The following is a 20592-nucleotide window of genomic DNA, read 5'->3' as shown; positions in this document are numbered from 1 at the left end:
CGCCTGGCCGACGCGCTGTGCCGCTCAACAGGCGAGCGGCCTCCCCCGCCGACGGCCGCAGTGGACTCGCCCGAACGGTCGGAGCCAGTAGCCGAAACAGATCCGGGGCCACTGTGGTGTTGTGGCGGTTTCCTATGGGGCTGGGATGTTGTTGATCCAAAATGGTCATGTTTTTGTCGGTTTTGGTGCTGGTGGTTCGGAAGTAATGTGGCCTGAAACAAAGCGTCATTTCAGGAATGTTGGCTGATGCGTTCTTGCGAATGGATTTGCATGACAGTTGTAACGGTGGTGATTTTTACAATAAGCCCTGAAATGCTGGTCATGATTTCACGCTACGCGCTCTGTTCGTTGGAAATCACGACCATTTAAAATCTTGCATGTTCTGTGGTCGTGAGCCTGAGTTAATTTCGTATTTTTAGTTCTCAATCGACTACCCACCAGAGGCGTGGGTTAAGTCATCGTTGACATTCCTCGCTCAAAGATAATTGTCGTACCCGCCCCCGCGGTACGTTACCCTATGGTTCACTGTCGGTGTTGCTCCTTTGTCAGTTTGCGCTGACGTGGCGCCCGTTAGCACCCAGTTTGTAGTCCGAGTTTGGTCCGGAGAGGTGTCAGCCAGCAGAGCGTCCCCGTCCAATCGTCTCCGCATTTGGACAAAATTGACACGCGACCACCGAGCTGGCCGTATCTGCGATCGCATTTGGATGGGCCGGGTCACGCGAGCCGAATACAAGCGGGCGTGTTACAGGGTATGTGGCTAACCATGTGCTCGAAAAATAATGACGGACGAAGTATGTTTTTGATAGCCGGAATAAATTCCTTGTTGGTATTGTCGGATAGGTATGTTAATGACAATCCCTTCCTTGTTTATGCTGATAGTGAATGTTTTAACCCGCCGTAGCTTGGCACGCTACTGATGTAGTCTGTATTTTCTTGCGCTACATTTTATTCAAATTAAATTGTGCATTTCAACGTTTTTCGTGCATTTGTTTTTTTCTGATCATGCATAGCTAACACAAGCATTTTGAGTGGTCACACAACCACTGAATATAACGTTAAAAAATGGATTTTATGGCCCTAGATATTCCTTTCTCTACTCGAGACTTGGTTCGTTCACATGCGAAGGGCAGCCATGACCATGGGCGTCTGGGCATTGGGAGTATGATATTGTCCGGCATGTGGAAAATTGGTGTACAATTTTGGCGTCTGAGATGCTTACTTACCGTCACATTTGATGTGATTTGTTGTACTAATCCCAAGTACATGACACCTGCGCTTTCTCAGTTTAGACACCCCACTGCCAGGATTGGCTCTGTCATGTGCATTTGATAAGTATTATACAGGCTTATGCCCAGTAACCATTGCTATTTCGTCAAATTTTCCGTCTTTCAACTCCTTTTATAGCGTGGGTTGGTGAAAAATGTTATGATTTTGAACATAGAGATTGTATTACGATAGCAGAGAGATAGTTTATTACGTTCTTTTTTTTTCTTTTCTTGTTCGTTTTCCCCAACAGCAATGAATTTAGAATGCTGTCTTAGCATTATTTTTTAAAGGGCTTAGCTTCATTTTGGTAAATTCGTTGATCCCACACATTTTATCAACGGCTCTTGATTTCATAGTGCTTGTATGTCACGCAGGTATACATATACTTATTTTTCACGGTTAACCCAAGGTTAACCTCCTATACACTCAAACGTTAAACAAAGTTCAAGGATAGTTTATAGGCATTATTCAGGCAGGCATTTACATTTACATTTTTTCATTCACGTGATATAATTGCGATTTTTCTTGCAATTCTTGCAATTCCTTATTACGCATAACTCTTTGATGAGGTCGGCATTGCATGGTAACATGACCTTAAAATGTACTTATCACCTGCCAGGTGATACTTCGCCGTCGTCTTCAAATAAAAGGAATAATTCAGAAATTTTATCAAATAAAAGTCGGATGCCCGTAACGTAATGGAACTGTTGCGTGTTCCGACCATGGTTTAGAAGTTAAATCTGTTCAATTTACATCTGTATTCGTTACCGGGCTCACCCAGGGGCTCACGGTTAATCTGTTCTTTTTCGGGACAAAGTGACCGAGCAATCCATCGGCAGATTCAAAGAGAGGAATCTTGGGACAGCATGCTCGGCATTCGAAATACTGCTGCTACATGCATTCTCTATGCAGTTACGGCTGGATGCTAAAACCCTCTGATCCGATAGGGGCATTGAAGATGGAAATGAATTCAACCATGACCACCGCGCACACACTACATATTCATCAGCTCTCTGGCAACAATCACCGGGCGAAACCGATCGGGGTGCAGCTTCCAGCCTCGCTCCGACGAACCACCCGTCGGCCGCCCCACGCGCCGCTGATCTGTCTCGTCGTTGGGCTCCTACCGGTCCGACGCGGCGCAGTGCGCACCAATGAATGGCGTCGGCGCGCGGCGGCCCGCCTCTCGGGCCAGTCTCCGCCGAACGCTGCGACGGTGGGTGCGCACGCTGCGTGGTCAGAGCCAGCCTCCGGTGTGAGTCAGCCGCGAGCAGCCGGACCGGGACTGTCTGTCGGAGGGCGAGCACCCCGCGTGGCCACACGGCAAGGACTAGGCGCGGACGCAGCCTGTGATGTACGGTGGTCTGCTGTTGTGACCGGTCGCCCAGCTTCACTCTTCCCACGTGCTCATCCGCTCCCTGCCTGCCATGTCGGAGTTGTATTCGAACGGCTACCAGCCGCCACAGGTACGGTGCGGGGTGGTGTGGCCTATGTGTAAGGGATGAAGGGAAGACTCGCTTAGCTTGTGCTAAGCAGAACAAGGGGCTCTGTTAGTGATTTGATGTTGTTGGCAGGCGTGCGGGCGCATTAGAAAGGTGCGTGTGATTAGGCGCGAAACAGGCATCTGAAATGTGTTGATTGGCTTTGATTTGTAAAGTATTTGCCACAGCATGCATTGCTTGTGGCATTCCTCATTGGCCCTCTCATATGGGCAGCTCAGCACGTCTTTATGTCCAAATGGTGGCTAATTATGCCTGTGGTTGTGGTTCATATTCACGCCATACCTATCCATCTCCACTGCGGACGCCTCACTGACACGGACACGACTCCCGTATCACTTTCCGTATGTGTTTACCGCTCTCCACTTGTAGAGGCATTCGAGTAGTAATTTCCTGTTCAATTATTAATTCCAATGAGGTCCATCTACTATTAATTTTCTACGAAATGGTCTGAGGCAGAATCGCTTAACAGGACAGCTTTCAAGCGCCCTCGTCTGCTCGTTAATCGGGCCTCTCGGCAGCGCTCATCACGCTCTCCGGGCCTCTGGCGGACGCTCACGGGCTGCACGTCACGATCGGCCGCGCTATTGTTACCCCCGCGGCCTGATTAGATTCGCCCGCTCACCGAGTGGATAATCCCATCTCGCCGAAATGCGATCAATGAACTCCCGGCGCTCTCCAATGTTGCTGGTTGGATGGCGTGCCGGCGGATCGGCCCGGGATATGGGATTAACCCGCGTGTGCCGCGCTGCGCGCACCCCTTCTACTCTGCTGGAGGGGATCGTCGGCTTTTCGGCCGGTGGATGACTGGTCGGCTGACTGATTTGGATTCCAATATGGCAGTAAGTGGGTGCCGTTCGGTTTGATTGAGGCAACTGAGACATGCGCTCCTGCCATACGCTTCCTGATGTTACGCCTTCCGCGAGCGTCGGCGGCGTTCGCCTGTGCATTGTCCTTCCCTTCCCGATGCCCATTGTTTTGCGGCCAGTCGTTTACCCTTACTCGGCTGGCCATTGGCTTTGTTTTTCCGTTCAGTCATTCCCTCGTTGATGTTGGTTCGCCGTCGATCGGCCTTCCTTGGCACTCTGGCGTGCCCCCTCATCATCACTTGGCTGCTGTCCACTGTGCTGCACGCTCACCAGCTTATAGCGAGTCATGGCACCAGGCGCGGATACAAGGGGGGGGCCATGGGGGCCATGCCCCCCCCCCTTGGCCGATTTTTTTCAAAAATAAAATAAAAAGTTAAAAAGTTAAAAAGCTGAAAAGGGGGCCTCCTGAAAATAAAGTGGCCGAAATCCGATGAGTTTTTTTTTTAACCTACCCACTTAGTTATTTCTTAGAAGACTAGCTGAGAAGACTTCTTTGTTAGAAGATTGGTAAAGCTTTTCATAACTTGGAGGTCTCTTATACTCACAGAGATGACCACTTTTACAGGGCCTCCTAACCTGCACAGAGGGCCTCCAAGCCTGCACAGATGTTGAGATGTTGCCTGAACAGCTAGATAAGCTCAATAGACGCAGTTTTTTTTGGGGGGGGGGCCAACAAGTGGGAAGATGGGGCCTCCAACAGGTGGGATTATGGGGGGGGGGCCTCCTGGTTTCTAATGGCCCCTCCCTTGGAGATTTTCTGGATCCGCCCCTGCATGGCACTGACGTTGAGGCTCATACTGACGCGCTATTTACGCTCCGGCTCTCCTATGACGCCCCTGCTGACGCCCTGACGCTCCTACTGACGCTCCTGCTGCCGCCCTAGCTCTCCTGCTGCCGCCCTGGCGCCGCTGACCCAGTAACGCCTGGCGCCGGTCCCGTCCCTGCGTCCCTACCTCCATCCCTCGGTCCGTCGGGCAGCGGCAGGGGACCGGCGTCGCGCCGCCCCTCGCCCGGCGCCCGGTGTCGGACGGCAGATCGGGTTTCCGGAAGGTGGCCCGGGCCCGTTAGTGCCGCACGGTCACCGATTCGGGATGGCACCTCGGGTGGATGGAGTAATGTGCGAAGACAAAACGCTTTTCACGCCGGGGTGATGGTTGCGTTTTATAGGACAGAAACCAAAGTGCGTTAAATGTGATCACATGAGCCAAAGTGCCATTTTCCAACTTTTTTGCGGTCTCTTGGAGGACCTTATGTTCATTGTTCCGGTCCACATTTGTATGCACAACATGTTGCTTCATGAAATTTTGTTGGGTATTCTCATGAGATGGTGAGGTTCAAGGACAAAGAGAATTTGTACGCTGTCTGTATATGTTGCCTTATCATGAGATGCCTTCATTAGCTCTGATTCTCTCGAACTCTCGCCATTGTTTAGAAATGCCAGAAAGTCTGTTTAGGAGAACTTCTACCAGCTCATGATAATGGTTGGTAGTTCCAATATCAAAGTTTTTGGAAGATGATTGTTTGGTCTTAGGCACAAACTATATATTTCCTGTCTCATTTCTAGGTTTGTTTATCATACCATGCGACAATGTTTAAAATGACTGTCATATTCATGAAATAAGCCAGATTGGCAGGAGAAAGAAATCTGAGATGTCCGAAATCTGTCATAATAAATTGTTTCTCGTCTTGGTCTGGAGACTGTCAACAACAGGATGTTCCCAAAGTAACCACCAACCAAATGCATTGCATATTTCACAACTCTCGTTTTGGGTTAAGTTATTTATGAAAATCGCCGTCACCCTAATGCACCACATTGCACCAGACTGGCCTTAGGCCTGAAAGCAGACTGCGTGACCACCGCAAATCACTCAGCACATTGAGAAGCTGACACAATCGGCAGTGCCATCACATGCTGAGCTCTCGCTCCCGGGGCGATTGTAGCGGCCTACAGAATGGCCGCCGTCCATCGTCCTTGTCGGGCAAGGTCTCGAACCGCCCAAATGGCTAGGTTACAGCGTTCCAATTCTATGGATATGCATGGCATAAGGGACACAGAAGCGCCGCTCTAATACCTGAAATCATTACCATACGGAGCTCGCCTAATGAATACGTTTAATTTTCAATTCCGCTCTGGCATCTGGAGCATTGTCAAGGTAGACAGATTCCTGAGGCACATTAAAACGGTCTCCTTGACAAATATATTCTGGATCAGTTAGCGGCAGGTCACTGGCGCTGTGCGTTACCATGTCCTATCGACAGCGGGCGGGCCAGACGGGTGACGGGCCACACCCTCCTCCGCTGAAATCCGCTGAAAAAGGGGTGGAATGGGCGCAAAATGACCTCGTAGTCGGCGCGCCCCTAACCCCCAACAAACAGAAAAGGGGTGGAGAAACGCTGGCTGTCGCGTCATGAAACTGCTCCGAGCGTCACCGATGGTCACCGGAGTCCAGCCGTCATTGAGGTCATCAGTCTGGTGTCGCCAAAACTCACCGATCTTCACTAGCCGTCCCAGAGTGTCACCGGCCGTCTCTCGGGCCGTCTCCGGCCGTCTCTCGGGCCGTCACCGTCTCTCGGGCCGTCACCGTCTCTCGGGCCGTCACCGTCTCTCAGACCGTCACCGTCTCTGCCGGGACGGATAATCGGCGCGCCTAATGGCGTGTTAATCGGTCACATCTGGCACCATTGGAGCCGGCCGACGCCCCGCCGTGCCGCCGCTTTTTAGCACCGAGAACTCGGCGGCGACACATGTACGGATTTCTTGGGGGAGGTGTCCGATTTCACGCAGCCAGTGGGGAAAGCATGGCGAATGATACGGCCATCGCGCGCTGATGATGCGTCCCAGGACCGCCTGTCGGACGGTGAGGGATTAGAGACGGGCCGGTGTTTTTGGGAAGGAGATATAATGATCCCGGGGGGATTGGGTAAAGCGCGTATAATTGACCGCAGTGAGGGGGGATATGGTGCCGGTGACCTCTGCAGTGGGGGCGCTCTGAAATCCAAAGATCATGGAGAGTAGGCGATCAGAATTAGCCTGCCTTGTTTTTCGGCCGTTTTTATGTTAGCAGACTTTCCAATTATGTCAGCATATCTAAAACAGATAGCCGTCATCTGAGTGCTATCGCCGGTGATACTTTGTTTGACGCGGCGCGTTTGATGTGCACAGTAGTGCATCCCTGCTAGTTCTGGTGAGTTGTGCCGCTCACGCCCTTCCATATATGGCCGCCCAGCCCCCAGCGCTGGATGCTATCGTCACCAATCACCTCATAGTTGGCGGCGAGCGGCGAGGCGTGCAGACAGCTGCCTCTTTGTGCATGACGGCTGGTCGTTTGGTGTCGTATATGATTTTTGGCTGCCGTTAGTGCCGTGAAAGGAGCGAACCGGACGGGAACGGGTGGCTATATTTGGCTCGTGCCGCGGCTTTTCGAGGTAAATTGGAACAGTTTACTGACGCTGCTGTTCTAGTGAGTCATTTTTAGTTGTTAATTTCCATGTACGGCCGTCCGGCGGTGCCCACTGGGGTGTGACGTCGGCCCATTGTCACGGCTGACGGACGCTCCTCCCCTGTCGCTTAGAATCGCTGTCGCTCCATCGCCGATACCGTCGACGCGTCGCACGTGGTGCTTCGGGAAACACAGCGGCCGCTCGGGCGAGACGCCTTTGAAGTACCGCCCCGACCAGCTGACGCCGGCGCCGACACGCTCTCACCCGGCTGGCCATGTCTTCTCCGGCTGTCTCCTCTCGTCTCCCTGCCGTCTCGAGCCGGTCAAATCTCGGCGTCTCTCCGGCAGTGTTTGTTTGAGCCATCCGGTGCCCCGCGGCTGGAATCTGCACGCGCCGCGTCCCGCTGCGCCGCACATGACCCCACTGCTCTCTGGCCGTGAAAAGGGGCAGACGCAGAGGGGCATCAGCGGACGTCGGCGCCGCACGCGCAAACACTTGTTACCATAGCAACAAGTGGCGCCCGGGGCGCCGGTCGGTGGGGAGAGGGGTGCACCTGGCTCTGAGGACGGCGCCATGGCCCGCCCGCCTCGCACCTGCCGGCCGGCCACGCGGCTGACCGGCCGGCCGGCCGGCCCGGACGGTCGGGGAGAGTGGTCCGGCCGAGGTCAGACGCCGGCACCGGCAGGTGCGCAGCGCCGCGACCCGGAGCCGCCCGCGCCGCCGTGATGACGGCCCGGCGCCCGCCCGGCACGCGCGAGCAGGGGTGGGTGGGTTGGACGGCGGGCAGAAATTCCCTCCGCCGCCGCCGCTGCCTCGAATCCAGCCTGATCCGATCCCGATCTTGACGAGTGGTGCCGACCGATCGAACCTGGCCAGGGTTTCGTTTCATCAGGCTGCGGTCAGCGCCTACTTTGTTGGCTGATAGAGGCGTAGCGATTTTTCCGTCTTTTGATGGTTTTGCACAGAGATGTGTATCCGATTTATGACTTGTCATCAGATTAATGACACGATAGGCCTTGGTGATGTGCCTTTCATCGGGCATTGCGATGTGAAATTTAACTTGATTCATGCTTTTTGTTGAGCGCATCGACATTATCGTAAAACAAGCCGAACGAGTTGCATAGGTAGGCGCCGCCTTATCTGGATAGGCGGTACCTTATCTAGTCATTTGGCGTCAATCTGCCTCGGAGCTCGATGACTAATATACGAGTGTGTCTGGAATGTGACTAACCGGTAGTTGTTGGGGATGCCTGCCCTTATTTGGTAGGAGCGACTGATTGTAGAATTAGTAACACCTTCCACAGGTCACGATGATTCAAGTTGTCTAAAGGCTGAGCTGTTTTCTCGCGAATGAAAGGGAATATCGATGTGATGGTTCCCGATCTAGTTAGATTCACCGAACTCCGGCGGTGGCCTCGTTGTGGGCCTCGGTCGCCGCTGTTGTGCCTCGGTCCACTTGTGACTCCCCACCCCTCCGGCATCCACCGGCTGTGTCTGTCGGGGGGGAGGGGGAGGGGCGAGGGTCAGGGGAGAGGTCGAGGGTCAGCCGGACAGCCAGCCGGGACCTGTCGCCGGCCGGCTGGGCCGTCTCATGACCACGTGCTGCCGTCCACACACACACACACAACTCACACGACTCAGACCAGTCCCGGCGGCGCCGAGCGTACCCCTTCTCCGCACCGGATGTCTCCTCCCATCCTCTCTCTCTCTCTCTCTCTCTCTCTCTCTCTCTCTCTCTCTCTCTCTCTCTCTCTCTCTCTCCCCCTACCTCTCTCCCTCTTTCTCACCTTCCTCATCACCGCCGTCCATCGTCTCCACCGACTGCGCTCTATCCTTTCAGCCACGTGCCCGGTGCCGTCCATCCCAGTCTGTGTGGAGTCGGTAATTTTCACCCACCGTGTCCGCGCCGTCCTATTTCCGTCGCTCTCTCCGCTCGGCCCTTGTCCTGCCGCGCTCGACCCGTCGGCCGCGTTCGGTCGCGCCTTTTTGCATCGCTCCTCTCAAGGTCCGCGCCGGCGCGCGTCGGCTCTGGGTTAATGGCGCGCCCCGGTGGCGCGTTTTTGTCGCTGCTGCTGTATTGAGCACCCTGGGGTGGGATGCAGGGCAGGCGGGGGCGGAGGGGTTATCCACACACGGTGGTGACAACAGCCGTGGCGCGTGCTGGAGTGGTAGTGGTAGCTCTGATTGTGGAAACATGTCAATGTTTAGTGGATTGTAGTTATGTATGTTTTGACCAGGAGTTGCAGCGGTGCGTGTAATGTATATGTTTCTAGTTTTGGCCAAAGCGGCATTTGCTGTCAAGGTACTCATGCCGGCCGTTTCGTTGATACATACGATGATAGTCTGACCCGGGTTGATCGCCCCGACGATAACACTGACTCGACTACAACCTGACTCACGGGGATGACTCGTGAGATTTCGGATCGTGCGGAGAGTCTGACTCAACGAGTAGACACACTCGAGGGCTCTTGTTCCACGCGGTTCCATGTGCCAAATTTAGCCCCTGACTACTTTACATCACAACGGATTCGTGATGCCCGGATCCCACCTGCTTAATTCCCAATGCCACTACAGCCGTAGACACATTGGCAATAAGCACCGTTATCGGCAATAGTCACGAAAGCCCGTCTGTACCACCAATGCCTACTTTGAATTCCACCCAGTGCGTGGTAGCGTGTATGCCTGAAATTCACATAGACCCGTCGTTACTACCAAAGGCAAGCCCCTGTCATTGAAGCCCGGCAGCAACGCGCTCGCGTGACTGACGTTTTGGCTGATGAGAGGTCTCATGCATAAACATTGAGACGGCTGAGACGGTCGTGGCGGCTTGACTCGAAGAGTGGTGGATGTCTCTGTCTCCTGTCTAAAGTACCATTCTCTCATCTTCTGCCGGTCTGTGCTGAATTCTTGCCGGTTGAAGGGACAGCAGTGGATGGTTGAACTTATTGAGGTGGACGGTAGATGTTTGTCGGTGGACAGCTGCTGACCGATCGGTGGACAGTGGACAGCCGGTGGACGGCGGTCTGTCAGTCGTGGACTCTCTGACACTGACAGCAAAGTGAGGTATCCAGACAGCGCCGTGACACCGCCGTCAGATCCCATCGCCGTGATGGCATATCGGCCGACCGTCAGGCCTGACCGGCCGCGCGTGCGACCATGCAGGATGTCGCTGTCGTCACGTCGCTGGCACTGCCAGTCGAATGGCAATAGATCAGAACGTTGGAGTGGCGGCCGGCTGTGTTAATAAACCGACCGGTATCGATGCTCTAAACAAGTGATCGTCATCGTTGGACGCGGTGGAGAGCGCCTTCTCGTGATTCACAGTTCGGGGTACCTCCTCAAAGGCGGCCGATTCGAGGAACGGTGCGGAGCGCAGACGCGCTGTCTCACCGCACATCCGGTGGGCGTAGAGAGGGGCGGCTGTCGTCCCGTGACGGTTCGTGACAGTTCGTGACAGTTCGTGACGACTTTTGGTAGGTCGTGGTGATCCGTTTTATCTTACGATCATTCGTAATCTTTCGTGACATTTTTGAGATATTTCGTGACGACCCGCATCTCAAAACAAGTCGTGCGAGTTTGAGACGATTGGTGAAATCAAGTGCTGACTTGAGATGTCTGGTGATTGGAGACGCCGATTTTCATTTCGTGATACGGGTGTATGTTAGGTGGGGGGGGGGGGGTAGTGTGAAAGAGAGTCGACATATAAGTTACAGCTGTCGTGACTTATGGATGACTAAAGACGGGTAACAGGATGGGTCTTTGAGCGGCTCGAGTTGAAAACGCACGTTTTATACTGCGGTTGTAGCGCTTGTTTAACAAGAGGAAATCGTCAATCTACAGCATATCGGATGAACTCGACAAGGAAACACTGCATTTGGGGATACTGTCTGAGTTTTTTGCTGAGGAATTCTGTCAATTTCGGCGATTTTTGTCGGTGAAACATCGCCGTGCACCGCGCTCGGCATTTGACGGATCGCTGCGACACGGTGATAGCGGTCCGGTCTGCGTCCGTTTGCCGTATCGGGCGGCGGCCGGCGGCGTCCCCTAAGCCACTGACAAAGAGCCAGGTAGCCGGCGGCTGTGTTCAACACGACCCGACGCTTTGTTCTACATCGCCGGCATCGGGCTAACGGTATGGCCAGCGCCCATTGTCGGCGGCGCCGCTCGGCCGTGGCGGCGCTCCTGACGAGGTGACAGAGCACGCCGGCTGACCGGCCCGCCGGCGGACTGTGGACGCCGGGAGGGAGCTGACGGTCGGCAGGTCCGGCGGCGCCGCGTGTGTGGCCGCGCGGCGGTCGGCCCTCCGCCGCCCTGCAGCGGCCGCCCCCGGATACCGCCGGTCCTCATTACGGCTGTCATGCGCCCGCCGGCCCGCCGCTACCACCCAGCGCCGCGCGCCGCCATTGCCGCCTCCGCGCTGAATGCGGCAGACGCGGCGCTTGCAAGCGACGCCGCGGCGGTGTTTGTTTTAACGAGCCGGCAGGCCGGCCGAATAATTCATCGGTCGCATTGAGGCCCCGAAGGCCCCGACGGGCCGCCGTACTTTAGCACGGCTAATTACGTACTGGCACACGGCGCGCTGAGAAACCGCCCTGTGCCGCGGGGGACGGGGTGGTGCCGGTCACTCCTACCGCGGTCATTTGAAGGGATTAGTTAGACGACATGACAGACGTCGTCGCAGCGCCATCTGTCGTCGCTCTGTATGGGTGGCGTGTGTAGCTACATCAAAACTGGAGCTGCAGAGTGCAGGATCATGCTGTGCTTGTTGACATATGCGATTACTTGAGATAAGAAAACAAAGTGATGAATGTCCAAGGTGACTTTAATAAGCACGAAAGAAAAAATAATCAATGTTGGCACCCGACTCCCGAGACAAACTTTGGCGAACGATATGGTACCCGGTAGTTGTCAGTATGGCATGCGGTACTCGCCATCAATTATTGCATTGCCGGTCTGGAGCTGGGCCTCGATGTTATATAAATTGTTGCATCTATTTTAGACAGCCGGGTCGGGGATTCATTGCGAACATCCTTGATCGCCGGCAGGTTAAACGTGCCTTCCGCCGGCCACTACTGATGCAGAATTCGGACCGGATGGGCCGGCGGCTCGCACGAGAACATTGGTCATGCATGAAGAATCGCATTCACAAGCGGCGCTGGGCGTCGGACGGATGTGTGAACAAGGACGAGACGTGACTTTTGGACGGATCTGTTTAGGCCAGAGCATCCCGTTTGACTTTCATGTGGCTAAACGGATGCCCGGTGGCCCATTCAGACCTTTCATCAGCCGGTCGGGTCGGGCCGGGCCGGTGGCCCTTCCGGCGCCTGGCTCCGCGTCCGTTCGTCTTCGTCAGGTCGCGGACGGCCCATCCGTCCGTCGGGCCGCGCGCTCGGCGCTCCCGTGTGTATGCGTGTCTGCGCTCGCTGACTCGCTGACGACCGGACGTGAGACCGATGATTGACCGGCGGCCGATGGGTGGCTGTTTATCGCGGGGAGGGATGGTGGTGCGGCCTTGCCTCTACGTGGGATCGTGCGGGCCCTGGGTGCGGGCGGTGACCTCTGCTAGACGCGGCACACGAATTATCTCCGGCTGGACCGTATACTTGTTCGACCGTAAACGCTGCCTGGAGTGCAAGTTGGTGGTGGCTGTTGAAGGAGTGAAGTGTTGGTCGAAGGTATGAATAAGACGTAATGGAAACAGTTCGAGCGTGATTATTCTTCAGCCGGCATTTGGCGTCCCACGGTGCTAGGATGTTGACTCCGTCTTGTTGAAGCATCTGACATTCATTATCTCCTCCCGTAGCGGGTTTATGAACGGGCTCGGGCCGGCCGGGAGTGGTCGAAATGACTCCCGTCATCGCTCGATTCCCGCTCCCTGCCTCCCACTATGCTAATACCTCTCCGACTGTGGACCTCCGAGGGCGCCTGCCGAGCGAGAATTGCTTCTCCGGCGGGGTGCGCGGTGTGAAATTCAACTTCATGAGGGCCATATGGAGTGGAGAATCCAACCGTACAAAGACCATATGTCAAACAAATTTGACTCTGAGATGACCAGATGGCATGGGGCATTATCGACAGTAGTAGTTGGATAAGAGAGCTGTCCATTTGCGAGACTCATCGAGGAACATCTACCGGCCGTTGAACCTCGACTGGCCTGATATATACGACCGCTGGGAACATGATCCTGTGCGCTGTACTTTTCGAGCATCTTAGTGGCAGCCGTCGGCTCTTAAATCATCATCATTATCGCCATTAATAGGGCATCAGCGTACAATGAGCAAACAGGGTCGTTTATTATTCGTGCTCAATCGCTGGCTGTACAAACATCAGACAACTGGTCACAGTCGGCCGATGGCGCGGCGGCCGAACTCTCCTCTCGGTGGGCCTGTAATCTGCGTCACTGGGCCGGGGGCGACAGCGCTGCCATCCACTGCACATCTGGGGCGGCCGTTCTGCGTGGCCGGCCGCACTGGCATGCAGTAATTGCAGATAACAGTGGCGGCGATAGCGGCTACCGGTGCTGGCCGGCGGCTAGTCGCAGAGGACCACCCTCGCTCCGTCGAGTCTTGTCCATGTGCAGCTTCTGAACATTCCCTTATGTCTCGTCTCTTTTTCTATCCCTCCCTCTTTTTCTGTTTCTCTTGTTTCTCTCTCTCTCTCTCTCTCTCTCTCTCTCTCTCTCTCTCTCTCTCTCTCTCTCTCTCTCTCTCTCTCTCTCTCTCTCTCTCTCTCTCTCTTTCTGTACCTTTCTCTTTTACTCTTTCTCCATTTTCTTTTCCTTCTCTCTTCTCTCCCTCTTTCTCTTTTCTCTCGCTCTTGCTTTGCTCTTACTTTATACGCTATCACCTCTTTTCCCTCTGCTCTCTACTCTCCCTTCTCTACTCTCCCCTCCGTCCTCTCCCTTCTCCACTCTCCCAGTCTCCTCTCTCTGCCTCTGGCTGCTGCACCTCGCTGCCATCTCTGTCAGTGTCGCCGGCCTCCCGTTCTCCGTTCTGCTCTAGTTGCTGCTCAGATGACGCCGATATATCTGGGCCCGATCCGGCGGCGACGCCGGCGACGCGCCGCGCCGCGCCGCCACAGTGACGGGCGCGCACCGATATTACGGCCACGCCGAGCCACCAGATCATCTGGTGGCGGCCGAGAAGCGCGCGCCACATGGACTCGTAATTACCACCGGAGAAAGCCGCCCGACGTTTAATTAGAGCACGGCGTACCGAATTGCGGCCGAGAGCTGTCGCCTTTTCACGTTTTCTCGTGTGTCGTCGCGTGATTCATCAGCGAGTTCCTGGCTGAGTCACTGTCCGGGTGTGCGCTGCGCGTGCCTTCCTTCCTGTCCGGTGGGCGCGGCGCTGCTGCCGTCACCCGGTGTGCCGCCGCGGGCCCGCCCAGTGAGCTGTACTCACCTCCCGGCGGTGTGTTGACGTGGGACGGCCTGTGAGCGGTCCCGGCCGGCGCCGGAGGGCCTCAGACGGCACCGCGGGCCGCGATCGGCACAGAGATCACCACCCCGAGCGGTGGCGTATTTCCGGCCGGTTTCATCAGAGCGGCCTGCGCTGGCCGTCCGCCCCGGCTGCCCCGCCGGAGACGGCCTCCCCGGAATTGATTCAGACGTGCTCGGCGGCTGCACGGTGCACGCTTTTTGCGAGGTGTTCTCTTCCGCCGGCGGCGATGCCGCTATGTTGGTGTGCTGTCTCGGTCGGTCGGTCTCGTCGGAAGCTGTGGGCCGCCTCGTCCTCCGGCGGCCGCAGTGCTGGCGCTGAGCTGTCGGTTGGTCTCTGCGGGAGAGGAAGCCTGTTTACGGGGCCGGGTGCAGAGTATACAGTACACGAGCCGTCGGTGGCATGGGGACCGACGCGACGTGGGCTCCGTACCGACCGACTGCGCTCTCACGCGTGCCACACTGCTACAGAACTGGGTTTCTAGGCTGAGTGGTTTAGCCGTTTTGGGGACGGAGATTTAGAGGCACGGAAAGTGATTAGGGATGTAGGACCGTCGCTCTGGGGGTATGTTGTGAAACGGTAGCCACATTGCAGCAGTTTGCGAATGCCGGTGGCGAGATGAACCGGGTAGAGCGCGGCGTTACCGGCTGCTCTTGCTGCCGGCTCGTGGACGCTCTACCCGGCGGCGGCCGCCGCAGCGTTTCCAGTATTTCCGTCGACATTGTGAGTCATAACTTCGCCAGCGCTTCCAATTAATGCCGCGCTAGGGCCGTAAATTTTTCCGCTGCAACATGGAGAAGCTCGTAAAGATTGTCGTAAATACTGTGCGATTGGCCGTAATTTGTTGTCGATCTGACGTGCTCTGAGTGGGTCACCCGATGAAGGGCAGACCGAGTGGGCCGGCCTTTTTGTGACGACCGCCGGGATCATATGAGCGCGCTCCGGACGGCTCTGGGCTATTTTCCGCCGCAGAGACACTGGAGAGAGGCTGCCGGAGCGGCGTCCGTTTTGTTGCCGGTAGTTTGGCGACTCTCAGAAAGTCGTACCGCCGGCCGTGTGGCCGGGGGACGCCGCCGGACGGTCGGAGGCTCGCTGCCCGGGAGAGGCCAGCGCTGGTGACCGCGCTCGCGCGCGTCTTGCAGCCGGCGGGAGGCGGCGCTCGCCGCTCGGCGGCCGACCGTCTGTTTACGGTCCGGCTTCCGCCGCCGAGCTGTCCTGTAACCGGATAGACGCGCCGCCCCCGCCGCCGCCCCCGCCCGCTCGTCGCCGCTGAGATACGAGCGGCCGCGTCGGACGACGACGAGGCGCCACCAGCCGGCCGGCCGTCGCAGTCATCGGCAAATGGCCGCGGCCGCGCCGAGCCGCCGGCCGCAAACTTTTCCGGCTCGTAAAGGGAACTTCATTTGGCGGCGTTCGGCCGGCGCCGCGCCGACCGTTGATGGAGCATCAGTAGCGCCGCGGCAACGGGCGCATTGCTCAGCGGCCGGCTCTGCGGCCGCGCCGCGCCGCCGCCGCCGGCCAGAGACACTTTCGCCGCGGCCGGCGGCGCCGTCGGGTCTGGGGGAGCACCTGTCCTCCGGTTGGACCGGTCAGCGCCAGCTGCCGACCGGCCCACACCGGCCGCCATCGCGTGGCGTCCCCGTGCCGTGTCAAGGATGCGGCCGGCAGACGCCAGACGGCCGGCGAACACCGAGATTGGCGCGGCCTGGTTCCGATATAAAACGGAGCTCGGCTCGAGCTCAAGGTCTTCCTTTGGATGGTTGTGAACTTAAAGTCAATGTTGCAAGTTTGAGTTCACTGAATATTAAACCACCTTCAAGATAAGATAGCTGGTATCAGACAGCAGTAGCTGCTTCATGTTTCCAAGGACCATTGTGAAGTATTTCATTTGCTCCGCAATCGCATCATCAGTGATGTAAGATTCGATCAACAGCTCCTAACCGCGTATCGCCACCCTGCTCATGACTTGGGTCGGTGTCAGTCCATAGCTCGGCGTCAGTCCATAGCCAGCTCCGTCCGCGCGGACGGTGACCGTCACGGTCCTGCCGGGTGTCCAAATATTCCGGCCGCGGGCGCCGGCGTGTCGTGTTTGCTCCCATCGACCGGGCGTATCGGGACGCGGTCACGCCGGATCCTACTGGGCCGTCCGCTGCGGTTATTGAGATCGACGGGGCACGACAGGGTACGATAGAGTACTGTAGGACACAGCTGGAAACGGCAGGGTACGTCCGCGTGCGCCGGGTACGGTAGAGTACGACCGAGCACGTCAGGCTACGGCCGAGTACGGCAGGCTACGGCCGAGCACGCCCGACACAGTCCGACTCGTCTTGCCGATCGGGTAGGTCGGAGGGCCGGGCGTCTCTGCGTGAAAGTGCACGCCGCTGCTGAGTGCAGCTGCCGTCCCGCTGACTGACATGTGGGCCCGCCCGGACATGCCGAGTGGTCCGCGCCGCGCCGGTCGCCACGCCGCCCGGTTGAGCAATGCACCGAGAAGGGGACTGGTGGTACGGGTCCGCGCCGCATCGTATCATCGCGAGCGCGGGGATTTCTAGGGTGGGGCGCAGATATGGATATGTGATATGGTGGGATTTTCGGCAAATCCAATCAGCTGGGTAATCGGGTGAGATCTGAACCGGTTTGTGCGCTTCTGGACGTTAGTCTGGTGGAATAACCCTTGTGTCTTTTATTCAGTTATGTAAATTGTCGAGCACAGCAACTTGTGTGCTCCTAACAGTTGGCTCAACTTCTCTGATGACCGCAATCGAAAGCATCGACATAGACGACTATCAGAACTTCCTCCGTCACAATGTCCCGTCGAACAGAGACGCTCTGTGACGTCCAACTTCCGCACGGTCTCCTTGGCACGGGGCCGGGCCACGCGCCCTGGTGCGCCACGTGCACCTCCCGGCCCGGCGCGGCGCGTCCGCCAGCGGTCGGCAAGGTCACGTCGGAGCCGTCAACGGTGCCGACGACCGACGGCGGCCGACGTTGGCGGCGCAGCAGCGGCGTTGGCGGCGCAGCGACGGCGGAATCAGTGGGGCGGGGTAGGCGAGCGGCGTAGGCGGTGGACAGTGGTTATCTGAATCCGGCTGGCTACAAGGGCATCTCGCAGCGAGCGGCCTCTGGTCTGTTTACTCGAGATCGGCCCATTAACGAGGTGGTCTATAAACACGCTCGGCGGCCCGGAGGAGGACGGCAATGGCGGCCGAGTTGCGACACGAGGCTCTGTGCGTGCGCCCCCGTTGCGACAGTGGTGGCGGGGGCGGAGCGGGTGGGATGGGTCGCCCCTAGTATGTTGGAGCGGTGCTCTCGTTCACGTACGGTCCCCAGTCAGTTGGTAGGCCAGTCTGACTCCCTGGTGAATTATGCTGAGCTGATCATCGGCCATACCGAGTGGGCGGAAATGGCCTGACACGTCAGAGGCCATCCGCCGCCCGGGGCGCCGACGACCGGCGAGTGTCACCGGCCGGTCGGCGCCGCGCCGACGCGCCCTCCCGAAATACGCACGTGCCTGTGGACCGCGCCAACAACGGGCCGAGTGGCGGCCGGCCCTCGGCGGCCCTATGAGAGCAGGCCGCCGCCGCCGGCGGGCCCTGTTTATTTGAAGAAGTCACGCCTAGTGGCCCATTTGTCAGTGTAATTCCGTCGACGAGCGGCCCGCGCGGCGCGGCCGGACTTCAGAGAGCTATTTTCCCACTGGCTCGGCGCGGTCGCTGCGCCGTCGCCCTCGCTGACGATGTCGTAATTGGACGCTTGGATAGCGATTTATTGTGCCGGTACGGTGATCATGATCATTGTGCGTGGGACGATAGCCGGTATTTTGGGCGCACACGCACCATGCGTCTGTTGTGTGCGTGTGCGTCCACAGCGTGGCCACTGTGTTTGACTGTGGCGGCATGGCGGGCTGGTGACTACAGCCGCTGAGCGCATCGCGCAGCTGCCTTTCCACGCGGTGATTCCAACCAGCTGGTAGGCATGCTTGGTGGCGCCCGGACTGTGCGCTCGGACGGTGCTCGCTGCGCCGGGCGGCATCGCACCACTCTGCCGCATCCATAGCGGGGACCAACGGACACAATACCTGTAGCGGCGGCCGCTCCCACGGCGCCCCAGGGCTGTACCGGCCGGCCGATTGGGGCGTCGATTACGGCAGCTGTGCGGCGGCCGGTCGACACTGCGTCGCAGCACAGGTGCGCGTGTGCGCCCGGTGTCCGCCGGCCTGCGCCTGCTGGACAGGTGGGTACCAGCAGACACCGCCGGCGGCCGGCCGGGTCAGCCCGGCACAGGTGCCGGCCACTCGGTGACCGCCGGCTCGTGCCGGCCGAGCGACCGGGCGAGCTGAGCGAGCTCCAGCTGACGGTTCGCACGCTCTCCGAGATCGGCTGACAGCGAGTGGGGGCGTGATTCACGTGCCGAGAAGCTGAGAGGCCGCGCCGCGGTGGCGTGCTTCTCGGCTATCTGTCGACCGCCGGTGGACGGTGGACGGACGCGCCACGGTAGACCGCACACCGAGAGATGGGGCAGATTATTTCGCAAGGCGAACTGGTGCTCGGTCGGTGTTCCGCCTTTGGGGGCGCTGCCCTATCACCTTGTTTTCTTTCACTATTTGCAGCCATGTGGAACGACGATCCATAAGATTAGCGCCCTGTTTGGCCCTCTTTATACGTGCTGCGCGCCGTGTCGCAGTTCCTAAGTGTGCTCGTGGATCGTCGTTATGTCTGGCCTGGAAGGCTTACGATCCGTCGGAGCGCGGCAGAGGCCTGATGCACCTCGGCTGTGAGGTTTGTTTAGCCGTGACTCTGTTATGGCGAGCTCTGCCGTGTTTATTTGTTTGTCCAGATTGGGTTTCTCTCTCACGTTCAGCGGTTCCTGGCTGGGTGACTTGGCGGCGGCTGTCCTGCGAAGTTTTGACGAGCACTCAGCATGCGCCAGTGGACTGTCAGTTGGTATTTGGCTGTGGGAGGAAATATGCGGCCAACTCCAAACGATTTACCGGTTTCCGCCGCATGGGACAAACGTTTCTTCTCACACCGAACGAGCCACAGCGTCAGATGTGCGCCGACGCGCGACGGCCAAGCGTTTTGTTTCCGATGGTTTTCCCGCGGGCCGAAAATGACTGCCGATTACCTAGCAAAAGGCTGTTAATTACCATCCTTGCGCTCACATGGACGCTTAGCACCTCGCGCGGGTGTTTTTCGGCGTCCGAATTCGCCGAGCCTGGTCGGTAATCACCTCATTCAGCGGCCGGTGTGCAGTGACTACTGATGAGGCGCCGCGCCGGTTCCGAGAGTAACCGTGACGCCTCACGGATAAACGCTGCCGTCACCGCCCGCACGTCAGCGCCGGCCGGCCCGTCAGCTACCTGTGCATGTGGCGCGGCGCCGACGGCGGCCGTCGACAGTCGTTAGCCGGGCCGTCGTCAGTGAGCGATGATTCACCGTTCGACATCCGGCGGCGTCAGGTCAGAGCCCTCGAATCGGACGCCGCCGATGGGAAACGAACGAGCTTTTCCTACACGTCTGGTGGAGCTCTGACGCTGCGGGCGTCGGATGTTGGATGATAGGGAAGCGGAGTGAGAATAGCTTGAACTGATTCATTCTCTTTTTAAAAGAGTTCAGCTTATTTTTCTCCTAAGATGAGTAGTTTGAACTGATTCTCGCAAGTTTTTGACTGCAGTCATGTTTTCATTGCGTATACTTACCCAAAGTTTGGAGTAAGTTCCTATGCTGAAAGGAAAAATATAAACAAATTTCTGTAAAAAGTGGATGTTATTTTGCTGTGTAATATGTTTTCGTCGCCTCTTTGACATTTTGTTTCTGTCTGTTCCAGGTAAGCATCACGCGAAAGAGGGACTAGCTGAGGGTGACGGGTTTGACAACTGACACGTGCAGTTCCGGTAAGGCATGAATAGTGAATACCCTAACTGACGAACCGTGCAGGTTCTGCGTCGTGATGCACAGCTACGTCGTACTGCTCCTTCGTCGGTAGTACCGGCTCGTACCGGGTCGCAGCGCGTCGTACCGGGTCGTACCGCAGTGAGCCGCCGTGTGCTCTGCGCCGCCGGAGGGGTCGGTGTGTCCT

General features: G+C 57.4%; 1 protein-coding gene across 24 annotated transcripts in view; it reads left to right on the top strand.

Moving 5' to 3' along the window:
* LOC122393486 (protein daughterless-like) overlaps positions 1–20592 on the top strand; it is a 68394-nt gene that overhangs the window by 12416 nt on the left and 35386 nt on the right. For 2 of the 24 annotated variants that reach the window (XM_043389536.1, XM_043389535.1), the window contains exon 1: positions 2471–2732. The exons of the other annotated variants lie outside the window; for them this stretch is intronic. In XM_043389536.1, coding sequence (XP_043245471.1) covers positions 2694–2732 — 39 coding nt within the window. In that variant the 5' untranslated portion in view covers positions 2471–2693. Of the gene's footprint in view, positions 1–2470; positions 2733–20592 lie in introns of those variants that run through there. 24 annotated transcript variants of the gene reach the window in all.

The sequence above is a fragment of the Amphibalanus amphitrite genome, unplaced genomic scaffold (assembly GCF_019059575.1).
Source record: "Amphibalanus amphitrite isolate SeventyFive unplaced genomic scaffold, NRLGWU_Aamphi_draft 000537F_arrow, whole genome shotgun sequence".
NCBI classification, from domain to species: Eukaryota; Metazoa; Arthropoda; class Thecostraca; order Balanomorpha; family Balanidae; genus Amphibalanus; species Amphibalanus amphitrite.
The sequence above is the reverse complement of the archived record's forward strand: the minus strand, read 5'-3'. Positions and strand labels throughout refer to the sequence as shown.